The sequence below is a fragment of the Physella acuta genome, unplaced genomic scaffold (genome assembly GCF_028476545.2).
Source record: "Physella acuta isolate Inbredline_101_S28 unplaced genomic scaffold, ASM2847654v3 ptg001722l, whole genome shotgun sequence".
NCBI lineage: Eukaryota > Metazoa > Mollusca > Gastropoda > Physidae > Physella > Physella acuta.
In genome coordinates this window covers 56,173-80,426 of record NW_026733234.1, presented here as the reverse complement: position 1 = coordinate 80,426, position 24,254 = coordinate 56,173, and the positions used below count along the sequence as shown (strand labels likewise).

The 24,254-nt window shown below is 38.4% G+C and overlaps 2 protein-coding genes across 10 annotated transcripts in view; one reads left to right on the top strand and one right to left on the bottom strand.

Annotated features, from left to right (window-relative positions):
• Nucleotides 1–954: 954 nt before the first annotated feature.
• On the top strand, nucleotides 955–20,324 carry LOC131930125 (cytosolic purine 5'-nucleotidase). Of its 2 annotated transcripts, none has more exons than XM_059286511.1 (14): nucleotides 955–1,051; nucleotides 1,747–1,804; nucleotides 2,080–2,176; nucleotides 2,737–2,816; nucleotides 5,081–5,141; nucleotides 5,326–5,355; nucleotides 6,067–6,174; nucleotides 6,952–7,018; nucleotides 11,086–11,314; nucleotides 14,965–15,025; nucleotides 15,640–15,697; nucleotides 16,683–16,801; nucleotides 18,135–18,265; nucleotides 19,042–20,324. In XM_059286511.1, the coding sequence occupies exons 1-14, from the start codon at nucleotides 979–981 to the stop codon at nucleotides 19,172–19,174; spliced, it is 1,305 nt and encodes a 434-aa protein (XP_059142494.1). In that variant the 5' UTR covers nucleotides 955–978; the 3' UTR covers nucleotides 19,175–20,324. The 2 variants fall into 2 exon arrangements, with proteins under 2 accessions (XP_059142494.1, XP_059142495.1); XM_059286512.1 differs by having other exon boundaries at nucleotides 969–1,051; nucleotides 6,085–6,174.
• An 86-nt stretch (nucleotides 20,325–20,410) lies between these two features.
• LOC131930123 (protein lava lamp) overlaps nucleotides 20,411–24,254 on the bottom strand; it is a 59,002-nt gene continuing 55,158 nt past the window's right edge. For all 8 annotated transcript variants that reach the window (XM_059286498.1, XM_059286501.1, XM_059286499.1 and 5 more), the window contains 6 exons: nucleotides 23,890–24,105; nucleotides 23,558–23,739; nucleotides 22,237–22,509; nucleotides 21,708–21,842; nucleotides 21,166–21,237; nucleotides 20,411–20,953 (listed from right to left, as the gene is read on the bottom strand). In XM_059286498.1, coding sequence (XP_059142481.1) covers nucleotides 20,909–20,953; nucleotides 21,166–21,237; nucleotides 21,708–21,842; nucleotides 22,237–22,509; nucleotides 23,558–23,739; nucleotides 23,890–24,105 — 923 coding nt within the window. In that variant the 3' untranslated portion in view covers nucleotides 20,411–20,908. The remainder of the gene's footprint in view (nucleotides 20,954–21,165; nucleotides 21,238–21,707; nucleotides 21,843–22,236; nucleotides 22,510–23,557; nucleotides 23,740–23,889; nucleotides 24,106–24,254) is intronic.

Here is a 24,254-nt window from a genome sequence, read left to right as displayed (position 1 = left end):
AGTGTCCTGACATTCAAGCTGGCCCAGAGCGGCAGGTGTAGACACAGGTGAACGTTTCATCTGCTGGTCTTTGATGTTAGCTGGGAGCTAGCAGTACAAAATCTATGGCATCGACTGACCTAAACAGGCAGGCAGGGACCTAGGCAGGCAGTTAGTGACCTACACAGGAAGGCAGGGACCTACGCAGGCAGTTGCTGACCTACACACTGGCAATCAGTGACCTACACACTGGCAGTTACTGACCTATGCAGGCAGCCAGTGACCTACACACACAGGCAGTCAGTGACCTACACACTTTCAGTAACTGACCTTCGCAGTCAGTGACCTACCCACCATGTCAATGTGCTGACAGTGTGCCGTTGTATGTGTTTTGTTTTTCACTCCACAGTAATGTCATGTTATGACGTCAGTATGTCGTCGGGATATCACCTGATAAACCTTTATCTCAACAAGTTTCGTCTTTTTGCGTTACAGTCCAGAAAGTGTAGCCAAATTCCAAACACTTTGTATCAAAACAACACAGACATCATTCAGTAAACAGACAAAAGAAATATCAATTTCTAGACCTGCGTACAAAGGGAGATTACTCTAATTGTTGATAAACACGGTAGTTATCTCCCTTGTTTGAATCGAGCTCAAAGCTCGTTCTGTGACGTCACGCCTGCTCCAGCTGATGTAAGCTGCTCCTTTCTCTATTATGGCTCATGGTTTTCTTAGATGGCTCATGGTTTACTATCATGGCTCATGGTTTTCTATGATGCCTCATGGTTTTCTTAGATGGCTCATGGTTTTCTCAGATGGCTCATGGTTTTCTCAGATGGCTCATGGTTTTCTCAGATGGCTCATGGTTTTCTCAGATGGCTCATGGTTTTCTCAGATGGCTCATGGTTTTCTCAGATGGCTCATGGTTTTTTTATCATGGCTCCTGGCTGACTCTAACAGCATATTCTTTACATCGCCAGCTGTGAAATCGACTTGATGTACCCCACCAAGTTTGTCACGATGGATGACGTCAGGTACAGAATCTTCAACACCTTGTATGAGCTGCCCTGTAAGTGAACATCACAGATTCAATTACATACAGGTCAAATATTACCACAGCACATAAACTTGATATAACCGCAGAATACAGCACACAAACTTGATATAACCACAGAATACAGCACACAAACTTGATATAACAACAGAATACAACACACAAACTTGATATAACCAGAGAATAGTGCAGCACACAATCTTGATATAACCACAAAATACAACACACAAACTTGATATAACCACAGAATACAACACACAAACTTGATATAACCAGAGAATACAGCACACAAACTTGATATAACCACAGAATACAGCACACAAACTTGATATAACCACAGAATACAGCACATAAACTTGATATAACCACAGAATACAGCACATAAACTTGATATAACCACAGAATACAGCACACAAACTTGATATAACCACAGAATACAGCACACAAACTTGATATAACCACAGAATACAGCACACAAACTTGATATAGCCACAGAATACAACACACAAACTTGATATAACCACAGAATACAACACACAAACTTGATATAACCACAGAATACAACACACAAACTTGATATAACGACAGAATACAACACACAAACTTGATATAACCACAGAATACAGCACACAAACTTGATATGTAGTAATACAACTAACATGATCCTAACATAGCAACTCTATAGCCCAATGTTCTGTCTTGTGTTTCAGTGATCTACATACTGGCCTGCCTTGTGGACTATTTCTCCAACAGCTCAGAATACACCCAGTAAGTTTTTCTCTCTCTCTCTCTCTCATTGTGGTAAACACCATAGATTGATTGAGCCTAACACTCATGTGATTGAATGATTGAACCTAACATTAAACAACCCTATGATTGAATGATTGAACCTAACAATCCTATGATTGAATGAGTGAACCTAACAATCCTATGATTGAATGAGTGAACCTAACAATCCTATGATTGAATGAGTGAAGCTAACAATCCTATGATTGAACCTAACATTAAACAATCCTGTGATTAATGATTGAACTGTTTTCCAGAACAGAGAAAGGTGTTAAAGCAGGTGATGTCACCATGACCTACGAGTCCATCTACAACGATGTAAATGCTGCTATGGAAGTAGTCCATGATGGCCAGGTGGGTTGGTCTGGTGCTTGTTCCCTTTCTGTTCCTGGCACATGTTCCCTTTCTGTTCCTGACACATGTTCCCTTTCTGTTGCTGGCACATGTTCCCTTTCTGTTCTGGCACATGTTCCCTTTCTGTTCTGGCACATGTTCCCTTTCTGTTCCTGGCACATGTTCTCTTTCTGTTCCTGGAACATGTTCCCTTTCTATTCCTGGCACATGTTCCCTTTCTGTTCCTGGCACATGTTCCCTTTCTGTTCTGGCACATGTTCCCTTTCTGTTCCTGGAACATGTTCCCTTTCTGTTTCTGGCACATGTTCCCTTTCTGTTCCTGGAACATGTTCCCTTTCTGTTCCTGGCACATGTTCCCTTTCTGTTCCTGGCACATGTTCCCTTTCTGTTCTGGCACATGTTCACTTTCTGTTCCTGGAACATGTTCCCTTTCTGTTCTGGCACATGTTCCCTTTCTGTTCCTGGAACATGTTCCCTTTCTGTTCCTGGAACATGTTCCCTTTCTGTTCCATTCTTGTTCTTGTTAAATGTTCCCATAATTGTTCCATGTTGTCCTACAGGGCCCACTGAAAACTGACACCTTGGCTGATGTTGCGAAATACATTGTCAAAGATGAGAGGCTGCCCATCATTTTATCCAGGTAAGTTGCATCGGTTTATCCTGGTAAGTTGCATCGGTTTATCCAGGTAAGTTGCATCGGTTTATCTAGGTAAGTTGCATCGGTTTATCCAGGTAAGTTGCATCGGTTTATCTAGGTAAGTTGCATCGGTTTATCCAGGTAAGTTGCATCGGTTTATCCAGGTAAGTTGCATCAGTTTATCTAGGTAAGTTGCATCGGTTTACCCAGGTAAGTTGCATCAGTTTATCTAGGTAAGTTGCATCGGTTTATCCAGGTAAGTTGCATCGGTTTACCCAGGTAAGTTGCATCAGTTTATCTAGGTAAGTTGCATCGGTTTACCCAGGTAAGTTGCATCAGTTTATCTAGGTAAGTTGCATCGGTTTACCCAGGTAAGTTGCATCAGTTTATCTAGGTAAGTTGCATCGGTTTACCCAGGTAAGTTGCATCAGTTTATCTAGGTAAGTTGCATCGGTTTATCAAGGTAAGTTGCATCAGTTTATCCAGGTAAGTTGCATCGGTTTATCTAGGTAAGTTGCATCAGTTTATCTAGGTAAGTTGCATCGGTTTACCCAGGTAAGTTGCATCAGTTTATCTAGGTAAGTTGCATCGGTTTATCAAGGTAAGTTGCATCAGTTTATCCAGGTAAGTTGCATCGGTTTATCTAGGTAAGTTGCATCAGTTTATCCAGGTAAGTTGCATCGGTTTACCCAGGTAAGTTGCATCGGTTTATCTAGGTAAGTTGCATCGGTTTATACAGGTAAGTTGCATCAGTTTATCCAGGTAAGTTGCATCGGTTTACCTAGGTAAGTTGCATCGGTTTACCCAGGTAAGTTGCATCAGTTTATCCAGGTAAGTTGCATCGGTTTACCTAGGTAAGTTGCATCGGTTTACCCAGGTAAGTTGCATCAGTTTATCTAGGTAAGTTGCATCAGTTTATCCAGGTAAGTTGCATCGGTTTATCCAGGTAAGTTGCATCGGTTTATCAAGGTAAGTTGCATCGGTTTATCTAGGTAAGTTGCATCGGTTTATACAGGTAAGTTGCATCGGTTTATCCAGGTAATTTTAATACTTTCCTATGCGTAAACCCACCTAAAACGATCATGTTTTCTTGATAAAAGTTGTCAATACTCTGGCTCATCAAACTAATCTTGGTGGATTACCTGGCTCTGTAGTTTAGAACTCACTTGTCTAAACCATTTAATTTTCCTGTCACTAGCTGAAAAACTAGGGCTGAGATATAAAGGACAAACTTGTGGAACCAATGATCTGTGAATATGTCTAACCTTCCTTTTGTTTGATGAAGGTTTTCTATAAAGTTAACACTAGTCACATCTCTCTATATGTTGGGTGTTGTAATTTTAACTTAATACCCCATCAGCTTTTTAGATGTTGATGATGTGGAAAAGACACTCTAAAAGTCTTAGTGAAACACTCATCTCTTTATACATTGAATGTATGACCAGTGACCAGATTTAATGTATATGACAGCTGATATTCCATACTTGATGTTGTATGACAGCTGACCACTACACCAATACCTGACTTGATGACAACTGACCACTACACCAACACCCGGCTTGATGTTGTATGACAACTGACCACTACACCAATACCTGACTTGATGACACCTGACCACTACACCAATACCTGACTTGATGACAACTGACTACTACACCAACACCCGACTTGATGTTGTATGACAACTGACCACTACACCAATACCTAACTTGATAACTGACCATTACACCAATACCTGCCTTGATGACAACTGACCACTACAACTGACTTGATGTTTTATGACAACTGACCACTACACCAATACCTGACTTGATTAAAACTGACCACTACACCAATACCTGACTTAATAACAACTGACCACTACACCAATACCTGACTTGATGACAACTGACCACTACACCAATACCTGACTTGATGTTGTATGACAACTGACCACTACACCAATACCTGACTTGATGACAACTGACCACTACACCAATACCTGACTTGATTAAAACTGACCACTACACCAATACCTGACTTGATGTTGTATGACAACTGACCACTACACCAATAACTGACTTGATGACAACTGACCACTACACTAATACCTGACTTGATGTTGTATGACAACTGACCACTACACCAATAACTGACTTGATGACAACTGACCACTATACCAATACCTGACTTGATGTTGTATGACAACTGACCACTACAACTGACATGATGTTGTATGACAACTGACCACTACAACTGACATGATGTTGTATATTGTTGTGTTTCAGACTGCGAGAGGGTGGTAAAAAGGTTTTTCTTGCCACCAACAGTGACTACAAGTACACAAATGTGAGTCACAGCTGATTGGTTTCTCTATCAACACTTTCTATCTTATGTTAATATTCCTATATTTTTACCCTTTTTGTTATTTACACAAAAAACTTTTTAAAAAAAAAACTTAATTTGTTGTTTGTTTTTAGTGTAAATATAAATATTTTTTTTCTAAAATTGGAATGTTTTTTTATTCTTACAGAAAGTGATGAAATACTTGTTTGATACTGAGGTAAGTTTGGTTTAAACTGATGGCTTAACTGGAGTGTTGGTAAACAAATCATTCAAAAATTGTAATCATAGCCTCTAAGTCAATGGACACAGAACTCTATGACATGGGTGGATCAATAACTACATATAAAGTGGCCTATAAAGACTTAAACATAAACAACATATTTACCTACAGTAAAATCATACAGAAGGCTGTACATGATTACAATATCTGGGACACAGAGTTTCTTCTAGAGCCCCCCCCCCCCCCCCCCCCCCCCACCAGAGAAAAAAAGTCTGGAAGAAACACTGCTGGGACAGAAGAGCATCTTTCAGTCAAAGCATTAGACCTGTTGTGATATTTATGTCAGCAAACTTCACTGTTTTTATTTCACAGTGTCACTGATAACTGTTACCTAGCAACAGTGTTATGTTTTGTTATTTACAAACAGCTTGTTATTTTATTGTTATTTATTGTTTTTACAGTTACTTATTTGTATTAAAAACTTAGTTTTTATTATTATTCTACATTTATTTGTGTTAATTATTGTGACTAAAAATGTACTAACTTTGTTTATTATTATTTTACATTTACTTCTGTTGTTTATGGTGAGTAAAAATGTACTAACTTTGGTTATGGTTATTCTAAATTTTCTTGTGTTATTTATTGTGATTAAACATGTACTAACTTTGTGCACTGTTAACATTTACTCGTGTTATTGATTTTTTCAAGTCCAACGTAACCAAAAAGGCCTGGGAGGAGTTTTTTGATTTTATTGTTGTGGACGCTAAGAAACCATTGTTCTTCTCACAAGGGACAGCACTCAGGGAGGTCAACAGGGTAGGTAAAACTTGCACCATCATTTTCAGATATTCGTTTTTGTAATTTATTTTCATTGACTAGCTGTCATGTATTCAGTGTGTCATGTATTCAGTGTGTCATGTATTCAGTATGTCATGTATTCAGTGTGTCATGTATTCAGTGTGTCATGTATTCAGTATGTCATGTATTCAGTGTGTCATGAATTCAGTGTGTGATTTATTCTGTGTGTCATGTATTCAGTGTGTCATACAGTGTGTCATGTATTCAGTGTCATGTATTTAGTGTGTCATGCATTCAGTGTGTTGTGTATTCAGTGTGTCATATATTCAGTGTCATGTATTCAGTGTGTCATGAATTCAGTGTGTCGTGCATTCAGTGTGTCGTGCATTCAGTGTGTCGTGCATTCAGTGTGTTGTGTATTAAGCATGTTGTGTATTCAGTGTGTCGTGTATTCAGTATGTTGTGTATTAAGCATGTTGTGTATTAAGCATGTAATGTATTCAGTGTGTCGTGTATTCAGCGTGTTGTGTATTAAGTGTGTTGTGTACTCAGTATGTTGTGTATTCAGTATGTTGTGTACTCAGTGTGTCATGAATTCAGCGTGTCATGTACTCAGCATGTCATGTACTCAGTGTGTCATGTATTCAGCGTGTCATGTACTCAGCGTGTCATGTATTCAGCGTGTCATGTACTCAGTGTGTCATGTACTCAGTGTGTCATGTACTCAGCGTGTCATGTACTCAGCGTGTCATGTACTCAGTGTGTCGTGTACTCAGTGTGTATTTGTACTTTCAGACAACTGGTGGACTACACATTGGAGCCTTCACTGGAAAATTAAAATCTAGTGCCATTTATTCTGGTGGTGAGTTCAGGTGTTAAAGTTTATAATTGGTCACATGTCAAAGGTCACATGTCAGAGGTGCCATGTCAGAGGTCACATGTCAGAGGTCACATGTCAAAGGTCAAAGGTCACATGTCAGAGGTCACATGTCAAGGGTCACATGTCAGGTCACATGTCAAGGGTTACATGTCAGAGGTCACATACAGGCTAACTACTGGCTTCTTATTACCTGTTTTGTAACTGTCTATTCTTTACTTGCCTATAACTACCTGCACATAAATACCTGCTTCAAACTACCTTGAACAACCAGCCTGTCTAATGTAGAGTTGATGTATATTACTGTGGTCACTATTAGGTCAAATAAAGAGCAAAACTTTGAGCCCCATGTTTTACTCTACACTTCCCAATTGGTTTTACACTATGGAACTCTAGCCAGTTCCAGCTGAATCCTTAGTGTCTTTTAACACAGGTCAATACCAGCAGGTCAGTCATAGTTGTCTTTCTGTGGACTGTCTTTATGTTGACTCATTATGTGGACTGTCTTTATGTTGACTGTCTTTATGTTGACTGTCTTTATGTTGACTGTCTTTATGTTGACTGTCTTTATGTTGACTGTCTTTATGTTGACTGTCTTTATGTTGACTGTCTTTATGTGGACTGTCATTATGTGGAATGTCTTTCTGTGGACTCATTATGTGGACTGTCTTTCTGTGGACTCATTATGTGGACTGTCTTTATGTGGACTGTCTTTATGTTGACTCTTTATGTGGACTGTCTTTCTGTGGACTGTCTTTATGTGGACTGTCTTTCTGTGGACTGTCTTTCTGTGGACTGTCTTTATGTTGACTCATTATGTGGACTGTCTTTCTGTGGACTCATTATGTTGACTGTCTTTATGTTGACTCATTATGTGGACTGTCTTTATGTGGACTGTCTTTCTGTGGACTGTCTTTCTGTGGACTGTCTTTCTGTGGACTGTCTTTCTGTGGACTCATTATGTGGACTGTCTTTCTGTGGACTGTCTTTATGTTGACTCATTATGTGGACTGTCTTTCTGTGGACTGTCTTTCTGTGGACTGTCTTTCTGTGGACTCTCTTTATGTGGACTGTCTTTCTGTCGACTGTCTTTCTGTGGACTGTCTTTCTGTCGACTGTCTTTCTGTGGACTGTCTTTATGTGGACTGTTTTTCTGTGGACTCATTATGTGGACTGTCTTTCTGTGGACTGTTTTTCTGTGGACTCATTATGTGGACTGTCTTTCTGTGGACTGTTTTTCTGTGGACTCATTATGTGGACTGTCTTTCTGTGGACTCATTATGTGGACTGTCTTTCTGTGGACTCATTATGTGGACTGTCTTTCTGTGGACTGTCTTTCTGTGGACTGTCTTTCTGTGGACTGTCTTTCTGTGGACTGTCTTTATGTGGACTGTCTTTCTGTGGACTGTCTTTCTGTGGACTGTCTTTCTGTGGACTGTCTTTCTGTGGACTGTCTTTCTGTGGACTGTCTTTCTGTGGACTGTCTTTCTGTGGACTGTCTTTCTGTGGACTGTCTTTATGTGGACTGTCTTTATGTGGACTGTCTTTCTGTGGACTCTCATTATGTTGACTGTCGTTATGTGGACTATCATTATGTTTACTGTCATTATGTTTACTGTCATTATGTTTACTATCATTATGTTGACTCATTAAATGTCATTATGTTGACTCTCATTATATTGACTCATTATGTGGACTGCCATTGTGTTGACTGTCAAAAGAAAATGCACCTCCCACACTTGAAGACCCAACCCAATACCTCACAATTTGCTGCCGTTCACTGCAAGGTTTGCTAACATTTTTTTGTTCAAGTTTAAATCAAGGGAAATAACTGCATGATTTAACTCGTTGAAATTTGAAACTAAGAGAAAAAGAAAGATTACTCAGTTAATAGAAATGATAATTTTGAAAAATAATCTGATTTTTACTGGATTTACATTTCTATTCTAGCTGGATGCTACAGTAATATATGCTTATTCTGTTGGTGTTTTTTTTGTTCAAGTTAAAGCAATTTGTTTTAAAATTTAGGATAGTACAAGGGTGTGCCAGCTAAATGTTAAACAGTTTCTTAAATTTCTTGTTTTTCACATAGTTTAGTCAAGCTTTGTAGCAAAGAATTTCTTTAAAAATGTTTCACCAAACTCAACTTGGTCTGATAAAAAAATCTGGTGAGTGCAGACTGCAGGTTGATGGCAAAAATAGGAAGATGTCAAAAGTAGGAAGATGGCAAAAATAGGAAGATGGCAAAAATAGGAAGATGTCAAAAGTAGGAAGATGGCAAAAATAGGAAGATGTCAAAAGTAGGAAGATGGCAAAAATAGGAAGAGGGCAAAAGTAGGAAGATGTCAAAAGTAGGAAGATGTCAAAAGTAGGAAGATGGCAAAAATAGGAAGATGGCAAAAGTAGGAAGATGGCAAAAATAGGAAGATGTCAAAAGTAGGAAGATGGCAAAAATAGGAAGATGGCAAAAATAGGAAGATGACAAAAATAGGAAGATGTCAAAAATAGGAAGATGGCAAAAATAGGAAGATGGCAAAAATAGGAAGATGGCAAAAATAGGAAGATGGCAAAAATAGGAAGATGACAAAAATAGGAAGATGTCAAAAATGAGGAAGATGACAAAAATAGGAAGATGTCAAAAATAGGAAGATGACAAAAATAGGAAGATGGCAAAAATAGGAAGATGGCAAAAATAGGAAGATGGCAAAAATAGGAAGATGACAAAAATAGGAAGATGTCAAAAGTAGGAAGATGGCAAAAATAGGAAGATGGCAAAAATAGGAAGATGACAAAAATAGGAAGATGTCAAAAGTAGGAAGATGGCAAAAATAGGAAGATGTCAAAAATAGGAAGATGGCAAAAATAGGAAGATGGCAAAAATAGGAAGATGGCAAAAATAGGAAGATGGCAAAAATAGGAAGATGACAAAAATAGGAAGATGTCAAAAATGAGGAAGATGACAAAAATAGGAAGATGTCAAAAATAGGAAGATGACAAAAATAGGAAGATGGCAAAAATAGGAAGATGGCAAAAATAGGAAGATGGCAAAAATAGGAAGATGACAAAAATAGGAAGATGTCAAAAGTAGGAAGATGGCAAAAATAGGAAGATGGCAAAAATAGGAAGATGACAAAAATAGGAAGATGTCAAAAGTAGGAAGATGGCAAAAATAGGAAGATGGCAAAAATAGGAAGATGACAAAAATAGGAAGATGTCAAAAAGAGGAAGATGACAAAAAGAGGAAGATGACAAAAATAGGAAGATGTCAAAAAGAGGAAGATGACAAAAATAGGAAGATGTCAAAAATAGGAAGATGGCAAAAATAGGAAGATGTCAAAAATAGGGAGATGGCAAAAATAGGGAGATGACAAAAATAGGGAGATGACATAAATAGGAAGATGACAAAAATAGGAAGATGGCAAAAATAGGAAGATGGAAAAATAGGAAGATGACAAAATTAGGAATATGGCAAAAATAGGAAGATGACAAAAATAGAAAGATGGCAAAAATAGGAAGATGACAAAAATAGGAAGATGACATTTCTAGCACCACGCTGCCAGCCACTGGTTTTCCTTTAAGCTTGCAGCCCCTCCCCTAGTGCAACTGACAACCGGGTCTTAAGACCAGGCACCAAACTTGACACTGAAACAACTTCTACACCACCTTATACTTAATCATATCTGTTCATTGTAATACCTGACACCCATAACCTTGACCCTTAATACATGTGTTCTCTAAATCCAATGACCTTTATTGCATGTGACCTCTAATGCATTTGACCTCTAATACTTGTGATCTATAAATCCAATGACCTCAAAATCCAATTACCCTTATACCTGTGTCCTCTAATGTCCTTGACCTCTAATGTCCTTGACCTCTAATGTACTTGACCTCTAATGTACTTGACCTCTAATGTACTTGACCTCTAATATCAATGACATCTAATGCTCATGGCCTCTAATGTACTTGACCTCTAATGCCCATGACCTCTAATGCCCATGACCTCTAATGCCCTTGACCTCTAATGCCCATGACCTCAAATGACCTGACAGGGTCTGTGGATGTGATTAACCAGCTGCTGGGGGCTGAAGAATCTCTGAACGAGGTCGTCTACGTGGGGGACCACATCTTTGGTGACATCCTCAAGTCCAAGAAAGCCCGCGGCTGGCGCACGTTTCTGGTTGTTCCGGAACTGGTACAGGAGCTGTCCGTGTGGACAGAGAAAAGCCACCTGTTTACCAGGCTCTCGGAACTGGACATTGAGATAGCTGAGACATTCAGGTATTTTGTTCAGGTGTTTTGTTCAGGTGTGGGGCTACATCAGGACATTGAGATAGCTGAGACATTCAGGTATTTTGTTCAGGTATTTTGTTCAGGTGTGGGGCTACATCAGGACATTGAGATAGCTGAGACATTCAGGTATTTTGTTCAGGTGTTTTGTTCAGGTGTGGGGCTACATCAGGACATTGAGATAGCTGAAACATTCAGGTATTTTGTTCAGGTGTTTTGTTCAGGTGTTTTGTTCAGGTGTGGGGCTATATCAGGACATTGAGATAGCTGAGACATTCAGGTATTTTGTTCAGGTGTTTTGTTCAGGTGTTTTGTTCAGGTGTGGGGCTATATCAGGACATTGAGATAGCTGAGACATTCAGGTATTTTGTTCAGGTGTTTTGTTCAGGTGTGGGGCTACATCAGGACATTGAGATAGCTGAGACATTCAGGTATTTTGTTCAGGTGTTTTGTTCAGGTGTGGGGCTACATCAGGACATTGAGATAGCTGAGACATTCAGGTATTATGTTCAGGTGTTTTGTTCAGGTGTGGGGCTACATCAGGACATTGAGATAGCTGAGACATTCAGGTATTTTGTTCAGGTGTTTTGTTCAGGTGTGGGACTACATCAGGACATTGAGATAGCTGAGACATTCAGGTATTTTGTTCAGGTGTTTTGTTCAGGTGTGGGGCTACATCAGGACATTGAGATAGCTGAGACATTCAGGTATTTTGTTCAGGTGTTTTGTTCAGGTGTTTTGTTCAGGTGTGGGGCTACATCAGGACATTGAGATAGCTGAGACATTCAGGTATTTTGTTCAGGTGTTTTGTTCAGGTGTGGGGCTACATCAGGACATTGAGATAGCTGAGACATTCAGGTATTTTGTTCAGGTGTTTTGTTCAGGTATGGGGCTACATCAGGACATTGAGATAGCTGAGACATTCAGGTATTTTGTTCAGGTGTTTTGTTCAGGTGTGGGGCTACATCAGGACATTGAGATAGCTGAGACATTCAGGTGTTTTGTTCAGGTGTTTTGTTCAGGTGTGGGGGCTACATCAGGACATTGAGATAGCTGAGACATTCAGGTATTTTGTTCAGGTGTTTTGTTCAGGTGTGGGGCTACATCAGGACATTGAGATAGCTGAGACATTCAGGTGTTTTGTTCAGGTGTTTTGTTCAGGTGTGGGGGCTACATCAGGACATTGAGATAGCTGAGACATTCAGGTATTTTGTTCAGGTGTTTTGTTCAGGTGTTTTGTTCAGGTGTGGGGGCTACATCAGGACATTGAGATAGCTGAGACATTCAGGTATTTTGTTCAGGTGTTTTGTTCAGGTATGGGGCTACATCAGGACATTGAGATAGCTGAGACATTCAGGTGTTTTGTTCAGGTGTTTTGTTCAGGTGTGGGGGCTACATCAGGACATTGAGATAGCTGAGACATTCAGGTGTTTTGTTCAGGTGTTTTGTTCAGGTGTGGGGGCTACATCAGGACATTGAGATAGCTGAGACATTCAGGTATTTTGTTCAGGTGTTTTGTTCAGGTGTTTTGTTCAGGTGTGGGGGCTACATCAGGACATTGAGATAGCTGAGACATTCAGGTATTTTGTTCAGGTGTTTTGTTCAGGTGTTTTGTTCAGGTGTGGGGGCTACATCAGGACATTGAGATAGCTGAGACATTCAGGTATTTTGTTCAGGTGTTTTGTTCAGGTGTTTTGTTCAGGTGTGGGGCTATATCAGGACATTGAGATAGCTGAGACATTCAGGTGTTTTGTTCAGGTGTTTTGTTCAGGTGTGGGGGCTACATCAGGACATTGAGATAGCTGAGACATTCAGGTATTTTGTTCAGGTGTTTTGTTCAGGTGTGGGGGCTACATCAGGACATTGAGATAGCTGAGACATTCAGGTATTTTGTTCAGGTGTTTTGTTCAGGTGTTTTGTTCAGGTGTGGGGGCTACATCAGGACATTGAGATAGCTGAGACATTCAGGTGTTTTGTTCAGGTGTGGGGGCTACATCAGGACATTGAGATAGCTGAGACATTCAGGTATTTTGTTCAGGTATTTTGTTCAGGTATTTTGTTCAGGTATTTTGTTCAGGTATTTTGTTCAGGTATTTTGTTCAGGTATTTTGTTCAGGTATTTTGTTCAGAACATTAGCTGAAACATTCAGGTATTTTGTTCAGGTGTGGGGCTACAGAAATAATTCAGTTTGAGCTAGGAATTAAAGACTGCATATAATGGACACCAGCGAGTTGACGAGATTCCTTCCATAATGTTGTTGACATGGAATAAAAACGTGCTTTTTAGATTTAGACCGTAAAAAAATAAAAACTTAAGCCTAAAATAATACTAAAATTAATTTAGAAATTTTATATTTTTAGAATAAATGCTATAAAAGTTGAAAATCCAGAGAACTTGAAAATAATTTGTTGAGTTTAAGGCTACATTTCTATTTATTTTCATCAAGCCTAAGTTATAACGTTTGTTTCACTTTTGTAAGACAAATATTGATTGGCTGTACAGTAACTTAGTGATCGATAACTATTTGTTTACAAAACTTTGCAGATCAAGTTTTTAAATAACAATGCAAATTTAAAACCCCATGACCTAGTTTTCTATTTTTAGCTTACAATGTGTACAATAAAATTTATGGCAGCCTACCCAATAGCAGGATGCCATTGTTTATGTCGCCATTACACGTGAAAACCAAATTGTTTTTGCTTTTTTTTTTAATTTTAATTTAGTTACAGAAAATATTAAAAACATCAAATACATCCAATCTTTAGTAAAGTCCGAAAAAAACCAGACAGGCAGGATTTTATAACCATATTAATTGTAATTACGCTGTGCATGATTTTTAAATTAATTTATGGACCTCTCAAATACCTTTGAGGCTTTTCTCGCTGGTGTCCATTATGAATGGAACAATATTAGTCATCAATTCAAAAATCTTTGTTTTTAACAGAGTAGGTCTATTGTTGCTGTATCAACATATTCTAACTGTATCAACATATCCTACCTGTATCAACATATCCTAACTGTATCAACATATCCTAACTGTATCAACATATCCTAACTGTATCAACATATCCTAACTGTATCAACATATCCTAACTGTATCAACATATCCTAACTGTATCAACATATCCTAACTGTATCAACATATCCTAACTGTATCAACATATCCTAACTGTATCAACATATCCTAACTGTATCAACATATCCTAACTGTATCAACATATCCTAACTGTATTAACATATCCTAACTGTATCAACATATCCTAACTGTATCAACATATCCTAACTGTATTAACATATCCTAACTGTATTAACATATCCTAACTGTATTAACATATCCTAACTGTATCAACATATCCTAACTGTATCAACATATCCTAACTGTATCAACATATCCTAACTGTATCAACATATCCTAACTGTATCAACATATCCTAACTGTATCAACATATCCTAACTGTATCAACATATCCTAACTGTATCAACATATCCTAACTGTATCAACATATCCTAACTGTATTAACATATCCTAACTGTATCAACATATCCTAACTGTATTAACATATCCTAACTGTATTAACATATCCTAACTGTATTAACATATCCTAACTGTATCAACATATCCTTGCCATTCATCCTACAGGTACCTAGACAGCAGTACTAAAGAAACCCCTGACATTTCCAGGATTCAGAATGAGATCAGGGTAACCCACTTTATTTCTTCTACCAAAGGGTAACCCACTTTATTTCTTCTACCAAAGGGTAACCCACTTTATTTCTTCTACCAAAGGGTAACCCACTTTATTTCTTCTACCAAAGGGTAACCCACTTTATTTCTTCTACCAAAGGGTAACCCACTTTATTTCTTCTACCAAAGGGTAACCCACTTTATTTCTTCTACCAAAGGGTAACCCACTTTATTTCTTCTACCAAAGGGTAACCCACTTTATTTTTTCTACCAAAGGGTAACCCACTTTATTTCTTCTACCAAAGGGCAACCCACTTTATTTCTTCTACCAAAGGGCAACCCACTTTATTTCTTCTACCAAAGGGCAACCCACTTTATTTCTTCTACCAAAGGGCAACCCACTTACACAAATATTTCTTCTACCAAAGGGTAACCCACTTTATTTCTTCTACCAAAGGGCAACCCACTTTATTTCTTCTACCAAAGGGCAACCCACTTTATTTCTTCTACCAAAGGGCAACCCACTTTATTTCTTCTACCAAAGGGTAACCCACTTTATTTCTTCTACCAAAGGGCAACCCACTTTGTATTGTTTTATGAAATGTAGAACAATTTATTTTCTCTTAACAGGCTGTATCTCATGAGATGGACCAATCTTATGGTACTCTAGGGAGTGTGTTCCGTAGTGGTATGTGTCACGTACATTTAGCTTGCTCTGTGTATGCTGGTGGTAGTGTATTGGGTAGTGGTATGTGTCATATGGTCTGTATGCTAGTGGCATGTGTCATTTAGCATGGTCTGTATGCTAGTGGTATGTGTCATTTAGCATGGTCTGTATGCTAGTGGTATGTGTCATTTAGGGGAACAGGGCATTTCCCCCCTGTCAGTTACCCCCTGGACATTCCCCCCCCCCGACATTACCCCCTGAGTAATTACCCCCCTGTCAATCACCCCCCGCCCAGTAGGACATTACCCCCCCCCCCCCCGGACAGGGTTAGGGTTAGGGTTAGGCTTAAACCAATGTCTAGCTTTGGTTTTGGTTTTGTGTAAAGTTTTAGGCTAAGGTGGATGCTTAGGTTTTGTTCTTTTTCTTAAGGTTTGGATTAAAGTAGTATATAGGTATAGAATTCTAGTTAGAATTAGGATTCTAACTTGAGAGGGGGGGGTAATTCCCTGGGGGATAATTGACGGGGTAATTGACAGGGGGTAATTGCTCCAGGCGGTAAATACGGGGGTGGGGGGGGTAATGTCCTGTAGCCATCATTTAGCATGGTATGTGTCATTTAGCATGGTATGTGTCATTTAGCATGGCCTGTATGCTAGTGTTATGTAGCATGGTCATATGTTAACTAATGCCATTTATATTTCCCCTATGATTGACTGCAGTATGTGTAGTTCTGTACTGGGCAGTGTCCCATGTCTACCACAGCTACTGTGGTGCCTTTAGAACTTTTCATGCTTTGCTAATCCCCAGCTTAGCCTACACTTTTTGTTTTCCCACCAGCATAAATTTTTATCACTGCTCTACTTGAGTTTTCTCTATCATGTTTCTATATTTTGATCAGCTATACATTTTAAGGCAACAAAATTTAAAAAAAAAAAAAACAACTCTCAAACTAAACTGTCAGGCAACAGACAGACATTTTTTAACAACTCTCAAACTAAACTGTCAGGCAACAGACAGACATTTTTTGCTACCCAAGTGATGCGCTACGCTGACCTGTACGCCGCGTCCTTCATGAACTTGACCAACTACCCTCTGTGCTACTGCTTCAGGGCTCCCCCCATGCATGTAAGTGGCTAACTCTCCGCGACCCCCCACCCCATCATTACCACCTCACACTGAACTGTGAGACACCTCAGGGTGTATCAAAATAAAGCAGGGGTTGTGTGAATACCAGGAGTGTCAAAAATCTTTTGTTGCTGCTAAACTTTTATTCATGTTTGTGTGGATTTTTTTTTGTAAATGTCTTTTAAAGTAACTTAAATTATAATTAGAAATTTCTTTTTAAACTTAAGTTTTTTTAAAAGCAAAAATTTCAATTAGTCTAATGTAAAAATGTCATAGCACAAAGATTATTCTAATTAAATTCAATAGAAACAATTTCTAGCATAAAGAGTATTCTAAATCTTTTTTACTATTAAGTTCAATAGAAACACTGCTAAACAGCTAATATGTCCCAAAGTTTACAAACCGTTTATGATGTGGTGGAGGCTCCCATTGACCTTGATAAATATTACACAAAGTCCAGCTGTCTATTTTTTGTTATCAGTTCCTATAAAGCTTTTTACCATTGTTGGATGTCAATATTTGCTTGAGTGTTGGGTGGTTTCATGGTAGCCATGTTACAGGTGGTTTCATGGTAGCCATGTTACAGGTGGTTTCATGGTGGCCATGTTACAGGTGGTTTCATGGTGGCCATGTTACAGGTGGTTTCATGGTAGCCATGTTACAGGTGGTTTCATGGTAGCCATGTTACAGGTGGTTTCATGGTGGCCATGTTACAGGTGGTTTCATGGTAGCCATGTTACAGGTGGTTTCATGGTGGCCATGTTACAGGTGGTTTCAATATCCATGTTACAGGTGGTTTCATGGTAGCCATGTTACAGGTGGTTTCATGGTAGCCATGTTACAGGTGGTTTCATGGTGGCCATGTTACAGGTGGTTTCATGGTAGCCATGTTACAGGTGGTTTCATGGTGGCCATGTTACAGGTGGTTTCATGGTAGCCATGTTACAGGTGGTTTCATGGTGGCCATGTTACAGGTGGTTTCAATATCCATGTTACAGGTGGTTTCATGGTAGCCATGTTACAGGTGGTTTCATGGTAGCCATGTTACAGGTGGTTTCATGGTAGCCATGTTACAGGTGGTTTCATGGTAGCCATGTTACAGGTGGTTGAATGAACTGGGAGACATGAACACATTCCAATAAACTTGTATTCTGGTAAAGTCATTGTTTAACCAGGTGTCATGATTAACTGGTTAATAGATGGCATGTTTAACCAGTTAACCAGATGATGTGTTTCTGTGTTTAGATGACAAGATGCTGTGTTTAACTGTTTAGCTAGATGACATGTGTTTAACCAGCTATTTAACCAGGTGCCATGCTTACTATGTCTCTAGATGCCACATGAGTCTACCGTGGACCATGAATGTCGCCTCAGCGAAGAACAGTTCCGCAAGATTAGTCTCTTCTGGAGGTCAAGGGCGTCTCAGGCTTTATCTCCCATTGTTTCATCTGGGGCTCTGGCAGGGTGAGTGGGGTTTTGTTTTAGGGGGGGGGGGGGTGGGGGTGGGGGGGGGGGGTGGGGGGACAGCCTTGGCAGGGTGAGTGATCTGTGGCACAACACACAATTGAATGTAGTGCAACAACACAGTGTAAATTGTAGCGCAACAACACAGTGTAAATTGTAGCGCAACAACACAGTGTAAATTGTAACACGACACTGTGTAAATTGTAGCGCAACAACACAGTGTCAATTGTAGCGCAACCACACTGTGTAAATTGTAGCGCAACAACACAGTGTCAATTGTAGCGCAACCACACTGTGTAAATTGTAGCGCAGCAACACAGTGTCAATTGTAGCGCAACCACACTGTGTAAATTGTAGCGCAACAACACAGTGTCAATTGTAGCGCAACCACACTGTGTAAATTGTAGCGCAACAACACAGTGTAAATTGTAGTGCAACAACACAGTGTCAATTTCAACGCAAAAACACTTTGTAAATTGTAACGCAAAAACACTGTGTAAATTGTAACGCAACAACACTGTGTAAATTGTAACGCAACAACACTGTGTAAATTGTAGTGCAACAAGAGTGTAAATTGTAGCGCAGCCACAGTGTCAATTGTAGCGCAGCCAGTGTCAATTGTAGCGCAAAGTACTGTAGCAGCAAGTATCGTGTAATACTAAACTAATGAGTAGTATCTCAAGTTAGGTGTGAGGGCATATCATGATCATAGACGTAACATTATTTTCTCAAGTCATTTAAAGCAGTAAACTAACCAAACCATGCAACAATTTCAGCCCACCTCGGCTACAGCGCAGTGATAGCCTCCTGCCCAGACTGTACTGTGACGCTCCACACTCTCTCACCAACATCGCTGATGAGTTCCTCGAGGCTGCACATGAACCAGGAAAAGCCTCCACCAGCCAGTAGATGCCACAAAGAAATGACACATCTCTTGACATACACCCTTAAGGAATGTCATTTGACATGTGCTCTCATGAAATCTTTGAATTGCTTAACATGTAATCAAATCTTCACTTGTATTGTGGATAAAACATTTTTATTTATCTGTTTTATTGTTGTATTTACTACTATTCTCTTTTACCAAGTATTTATGGTATAGCAATGAACAAGTACTTTAGTTTGACGTATGATAAAGCAATATATTTTGTCAATCATCTTATTTATTCTAATGTACAATCAAATCAAAACAAGAATTTGCCATTAATTAAACTTAATTTTTCTTTATTCTTTTTTCAGCTATTTTTGTAGCTGTTTGTAAAAATATTAAGTCACTGCTGAATGACTTTCAAAAAGTAAATGGGGATCTGTGTGGGGCTTTTTTATGGGGTTCTGCCTGGGAGTTCTTGGTTTATCCACGTTCAAACCTCTCCTCATAGAATCTCATAGAACCAAAATTTAGTTTCAGCTGGTGAAAGCCACAGCAAGTATTTTGAAATTTTTAAGAATCAAAATTTGTTTGCCTACTACCTATGAGAATGACATGACATAGCCTCATTAATTTATTTTATATTTAGATCCAGTCCACTTTATTTCATTTAACCAATTGTAAATAAAAAAAATTGTTTAAACAAAAACTAGACAGAAATATGCACAAAAAAAGATTGAGATTTTTTTATTTTTAATTACTTCTACTTCTGTTGACCCAATATTCTAAAAAAATATGGCCAGACATCGTTTAAATCCCTCTTTACCTAAAACAAAAAAAAACTATTTCGTGAAGTGAATGATGATTGGGTGACTGCCAATAAAAAATTTCAGGTTTTTTTTTTTAAAATGATTCAACTTTCAATGTGTTCCTGTAGTTTTGACATATCAATTATTGAATGGTGCTTCAGGTATATCTTCACTTATTATATTATATACATTATATTTGAAGAAATATTTTTTATAAAATTTTTGTTTTATTGGGCATTTTCAAAATACATTTTTGTTAATTTGTTTTCATAGTTTTTAGCTGTATGGCTTTTTCAGTGTAAGGATAGTTTTATTTTAGGCTTGGACTAGAGAGAATGTTGGTCAGTTTTGGTTTTTAAATCGAGTAGTAAATTTTTTGCTCATATTTTTGCAACCACTTTATTAAAAATTGTATATTGAATTTTGTTTGTTTTGTTTTAAAAAAGTACAAGCGCAATTTTATATTTATTATCAAATCTTTATTATAGATATATAAAACATATCAACAAAATTTTGCATAGGAAAAAAAATTGATCTGCAACCATACACACTATGTACAATAACTTATGGCAGTTGTTAGACATTTGAGTTTAACTTAAATAGCATTGATGTCATCACAATATAAAAAGTTCAGTAAATACAGAAGGTTAGAAGTCCTATGGCGTCACCTTTTTTACACTGGGTGATGCCAGATTAAGTAGCATTGCTATCACAGTCATAGAGAGAAGTTCGTATTCTGTGCTAAGACATGAGGTTATGTAAACAATGATGTATGTACAATATATACAAACAGGCTAGCAGGAACTTAATTAAAAACAAATGTGTCTGGTGACCAAGGGAGGGAATGCTGTGAACAAAATGAATGATGTGAAAATGTTTAAAAATAAAAAAAATCCAAACTGGCAGGTTAAACAGTGAGTACAGTTAGAATCTATCACAGGGCCACTTGTGTTATCTCATTCACTATCAGGATGTTGTGTCAACCCTGGGCTCCGACTCTCTGCCACCTCTCTGTGGAGTGGGAAATTTTAAAGTTTTTTAATTCAGCTTTATTGACAGTAATTTACTTGACTATAACGTTTTTTCTTAGCACGTTCATTCAGCTGTGATAAATATGTGAATATAATAAAAAAAAAATGATTTTATGCATCACAACTGATGTAACCAGACAAACTCTTCTCCACCTACCACAGATTTAGAACTAAACTTCTTGTCTCCCTTACCTGCATAGAATTTGTCATGTGTGATACGTCCTCAACAAAACAGGCTGGAACTAAACCTCTGTTGCCATCCATCTGTGGACAAACATATTTCATTATTTACTGATATAACCATAGTATTTACTGATGTAACAATATTTACAGATATAACCATATTATTTACAGATATAACCATATTATTTACAGATATAACAATATTATTTACTAATATAACAATATTATTTACTAATATAACAATATTATTTACTAATATAACATTATTTACTGATGTAACACTATTATTTACTGATGTAGCAATATTATTTACCGATATAAAAAACAATATTTAATGATTTAACAATATTATGTATTGATATAACAATATTATTGTTTGATATATTAATACTATTTACTGATATAACAAAACTATCATAACTGATATAACAACAGTATTATAAATTGTAGTCCACATAGACTTGTTTTACAAGTTGAAAAGTAAACAAAAACCACAATACAGTATCCATACATTTCCTCTCATTCACCTTTACAGAAATAAAATGTTTTACCTCTCCGTGGTAAAATCCATCAGGTCTAGGCTCGCCGTACACATGGATTATGTCCCCTGCCATGAAGGCCAGCTCAAATACTGTGTAGTCATGTGGTGACTGGTGTTTGGGGCTGTAGTCGTACAGGGCCATCACCTAAAGCACAAACAGTTCAAAGACTTTGGGTGACAGGTTAAAGAGGTCCATTTTTTTATGGTACAAGTCCTGGCAGATTTCAGGATTTTTTTAAAAACTTGAAAGTAGAAAAAAAGTGTAAATGTTTTCAAATGGTAGCTGAACAATCTGAAAACTGGCAGGACTTAAGACATGAGATGACTTGGACAATACCAGCACAAGTTGACTGCAGCAGAAAAAATTATGTGGACTAGCCAAAGTTTGACTGGACTAGACAAAGTTTGACTGGACTAGCCAAAGTTTGACTGGACTAGCCAAAGTTTGACTGGACTGGCCAAAGTTTGACTGGACTAGCCAAAGTTTGACTGGACTAGCCAAAGTTTGACTGGACCAGACAGCTGGACAAAACACTCACTGCTTTCCTATGACCCCGCTTGTAGTGGACACTGTTGAGCACGGAGGACAGGTCCGTGTCCGGGGCATCAGATGCTGGCTCAGTGTAAGCCTGGCTGTCCATCAGCTTGACCACACCCTCCAGCACCAACTCCGCCCTGGGAGAGACCTGACCGCCTGCACACAGACACTGGACAGCCAAGAGCTGGTGACTGCCTGGGGTTAGACCTTCCACCACAACCTCACACAGCTTGGGGGATGAAATCTGCTCGTAGGCTTGGTTGTTCAAGTACACCTGGTAGACAGAAGCAATTGGGTTGGTTATTTAACCCTTTACAGTCCTATGCAGCTAAATGCTGCCAATATTTTTTTTATGTGGTACAGACTATCTGGCCTAAAACACCTGTTCTGTTTTTGTTTCACTATTGAGTTTGGTGCTGCTTTTTAATTAAAATGTTTATTACATGGTTATTAAAAAGTAATGCAAAATAATCTGCATCTATTTTTAATGTGAATTTTCTGTGCATTTATTAATTTATTAATTATTCCAAGCAACAATTTTTGAAAAAGAGTTATCTTCCTTTGCTTAGCCATAGAACAAGGAAAAACATTTTAAGCTCAAGCTGTAAATTAGTTATTAATTGGAAAGGGAATGATACAAAGAATACTCTGGAGAATGATGGGGAATCAACTTATAATCAAAATACAAACTATGTTCACCTCTAACCTAATCTGATAAATATAAACCCGTTGGTTTTATGGTATTTTTACAGCAACTATTAGCATCTAATAGCAACTGTTACGGATCAGTTGTAGGTTAGATTAGAATAGGATAGAATGATCTAGAATTAGGGGAGGGTTAGTGTGTGAGTTGAGTTTACCCTAGTGTATTGTTATCCCAAGGTCGAATGCGGTATAAAAGCTGGAGTGAATGGTTGTCAGGGTCAGTTGCTAGCGATTAGGACGAGGGCTACTTTTGTATATATATATATTTGACGGAATTAAAGTAGTGAACATAGTCACGAAGAGTTGTTTTGTCAGAGACTAACCCGTAACGTACCAGCAACATTTATTTTTGGTATTATTGTTGTTTTATAAATGTTAACCGAAAGTTTTTTTATTTTGTCTAAATTTTATGTCAATAAAAATTATCAGTCTCAAGTCATTTCTATTATATATTAAAATTATTTATATGTAAGAAATTAGCTTAAGATACAACATTTTTAGTTCATTACTCAATGCTTTGGAGCTGAATATGTAAAGAGAATGCCAAATACAGTTCAACTGTGCCCAAGGGCAGCTACTCTAAGAGAACGTCACACACAGTTCAAACAGGAACTGACCATGTAACCCAGCAGTTTAAAACCATTTGTGTTGCCTCGCTTGTCCAACTTGGGGGGTGACCAGGACAGCAATAAAGTCCTGTCATTGCCGACGCCCTTAACGTGGAGGTGTTGGGGAGGGTCAGGCATGGAGAAACTTTGACCGTTCTGACTAACTGTGCCGATCTTCTTGTTGTTGGTCTCTAACAAAACAGAAAGTCAAAGCTGCAGTGATAAACAACTTTTTTCTACAGTTGGATCAGGATCAGCTGGTTTATAATGTCAAGAAATTTTAATTTAAAATTGCATCAAATAAACCAACAGGCAGCAGATAATAGGATGGAGTTGCTTACCCTTATGCCTGGTAAAAGTTCCATCCTTCACCTTTGTATCTGGGACCTGGGCTAGACTGGTCATGTTGACCTGGGCTGGACTGGACAACAGCCAGGGCTCCATGTTGTAGTCAATCATGTGCTCGCTGCCAGACAAGGGTTCCAGGTAGTTGGCCGGCACCAGTCCAGTGCGGCCGTTGACCTCGGCTTCGTAGTAGCCAGTTCTGTCCATTGGGCCTGGGAACCAATTTTACAAATGTTACAATGTGCTAAACTGTTATAGATAGCTCAATGTGGGAACTCTATGGGTAATTATAGTGGTAACGGTGAGGTAATTATTGGTTTACTGTGAGATAGATTTTGGTAACAGGTAATTTTAAGAGATA

Bases quoted from the DNA above. Each gene is read 5' to 3' on its own strand.
- LOC131930125 (XM_059286511.1), top strand. From the start codon at position 979: ATGTACCCCACCAAGTTTGTCACGATGGATGACGTCAGGTACAGAATC. The intron at 2,817-5,080 runs GTAAGTTGCATC...GTTGTGTTTCAG, and splicing joins CTGCCCATCATTTTATCCAG to ACTGCGAGAGGGTGGTAAAA. The intron at 6,175-6,951 runs GTAGGTAAAACT...TTGTACTTTCAG, and splicing joins CACTCAGGGAGGTCAACAGG to ACAACTGGTGGACTACACAT.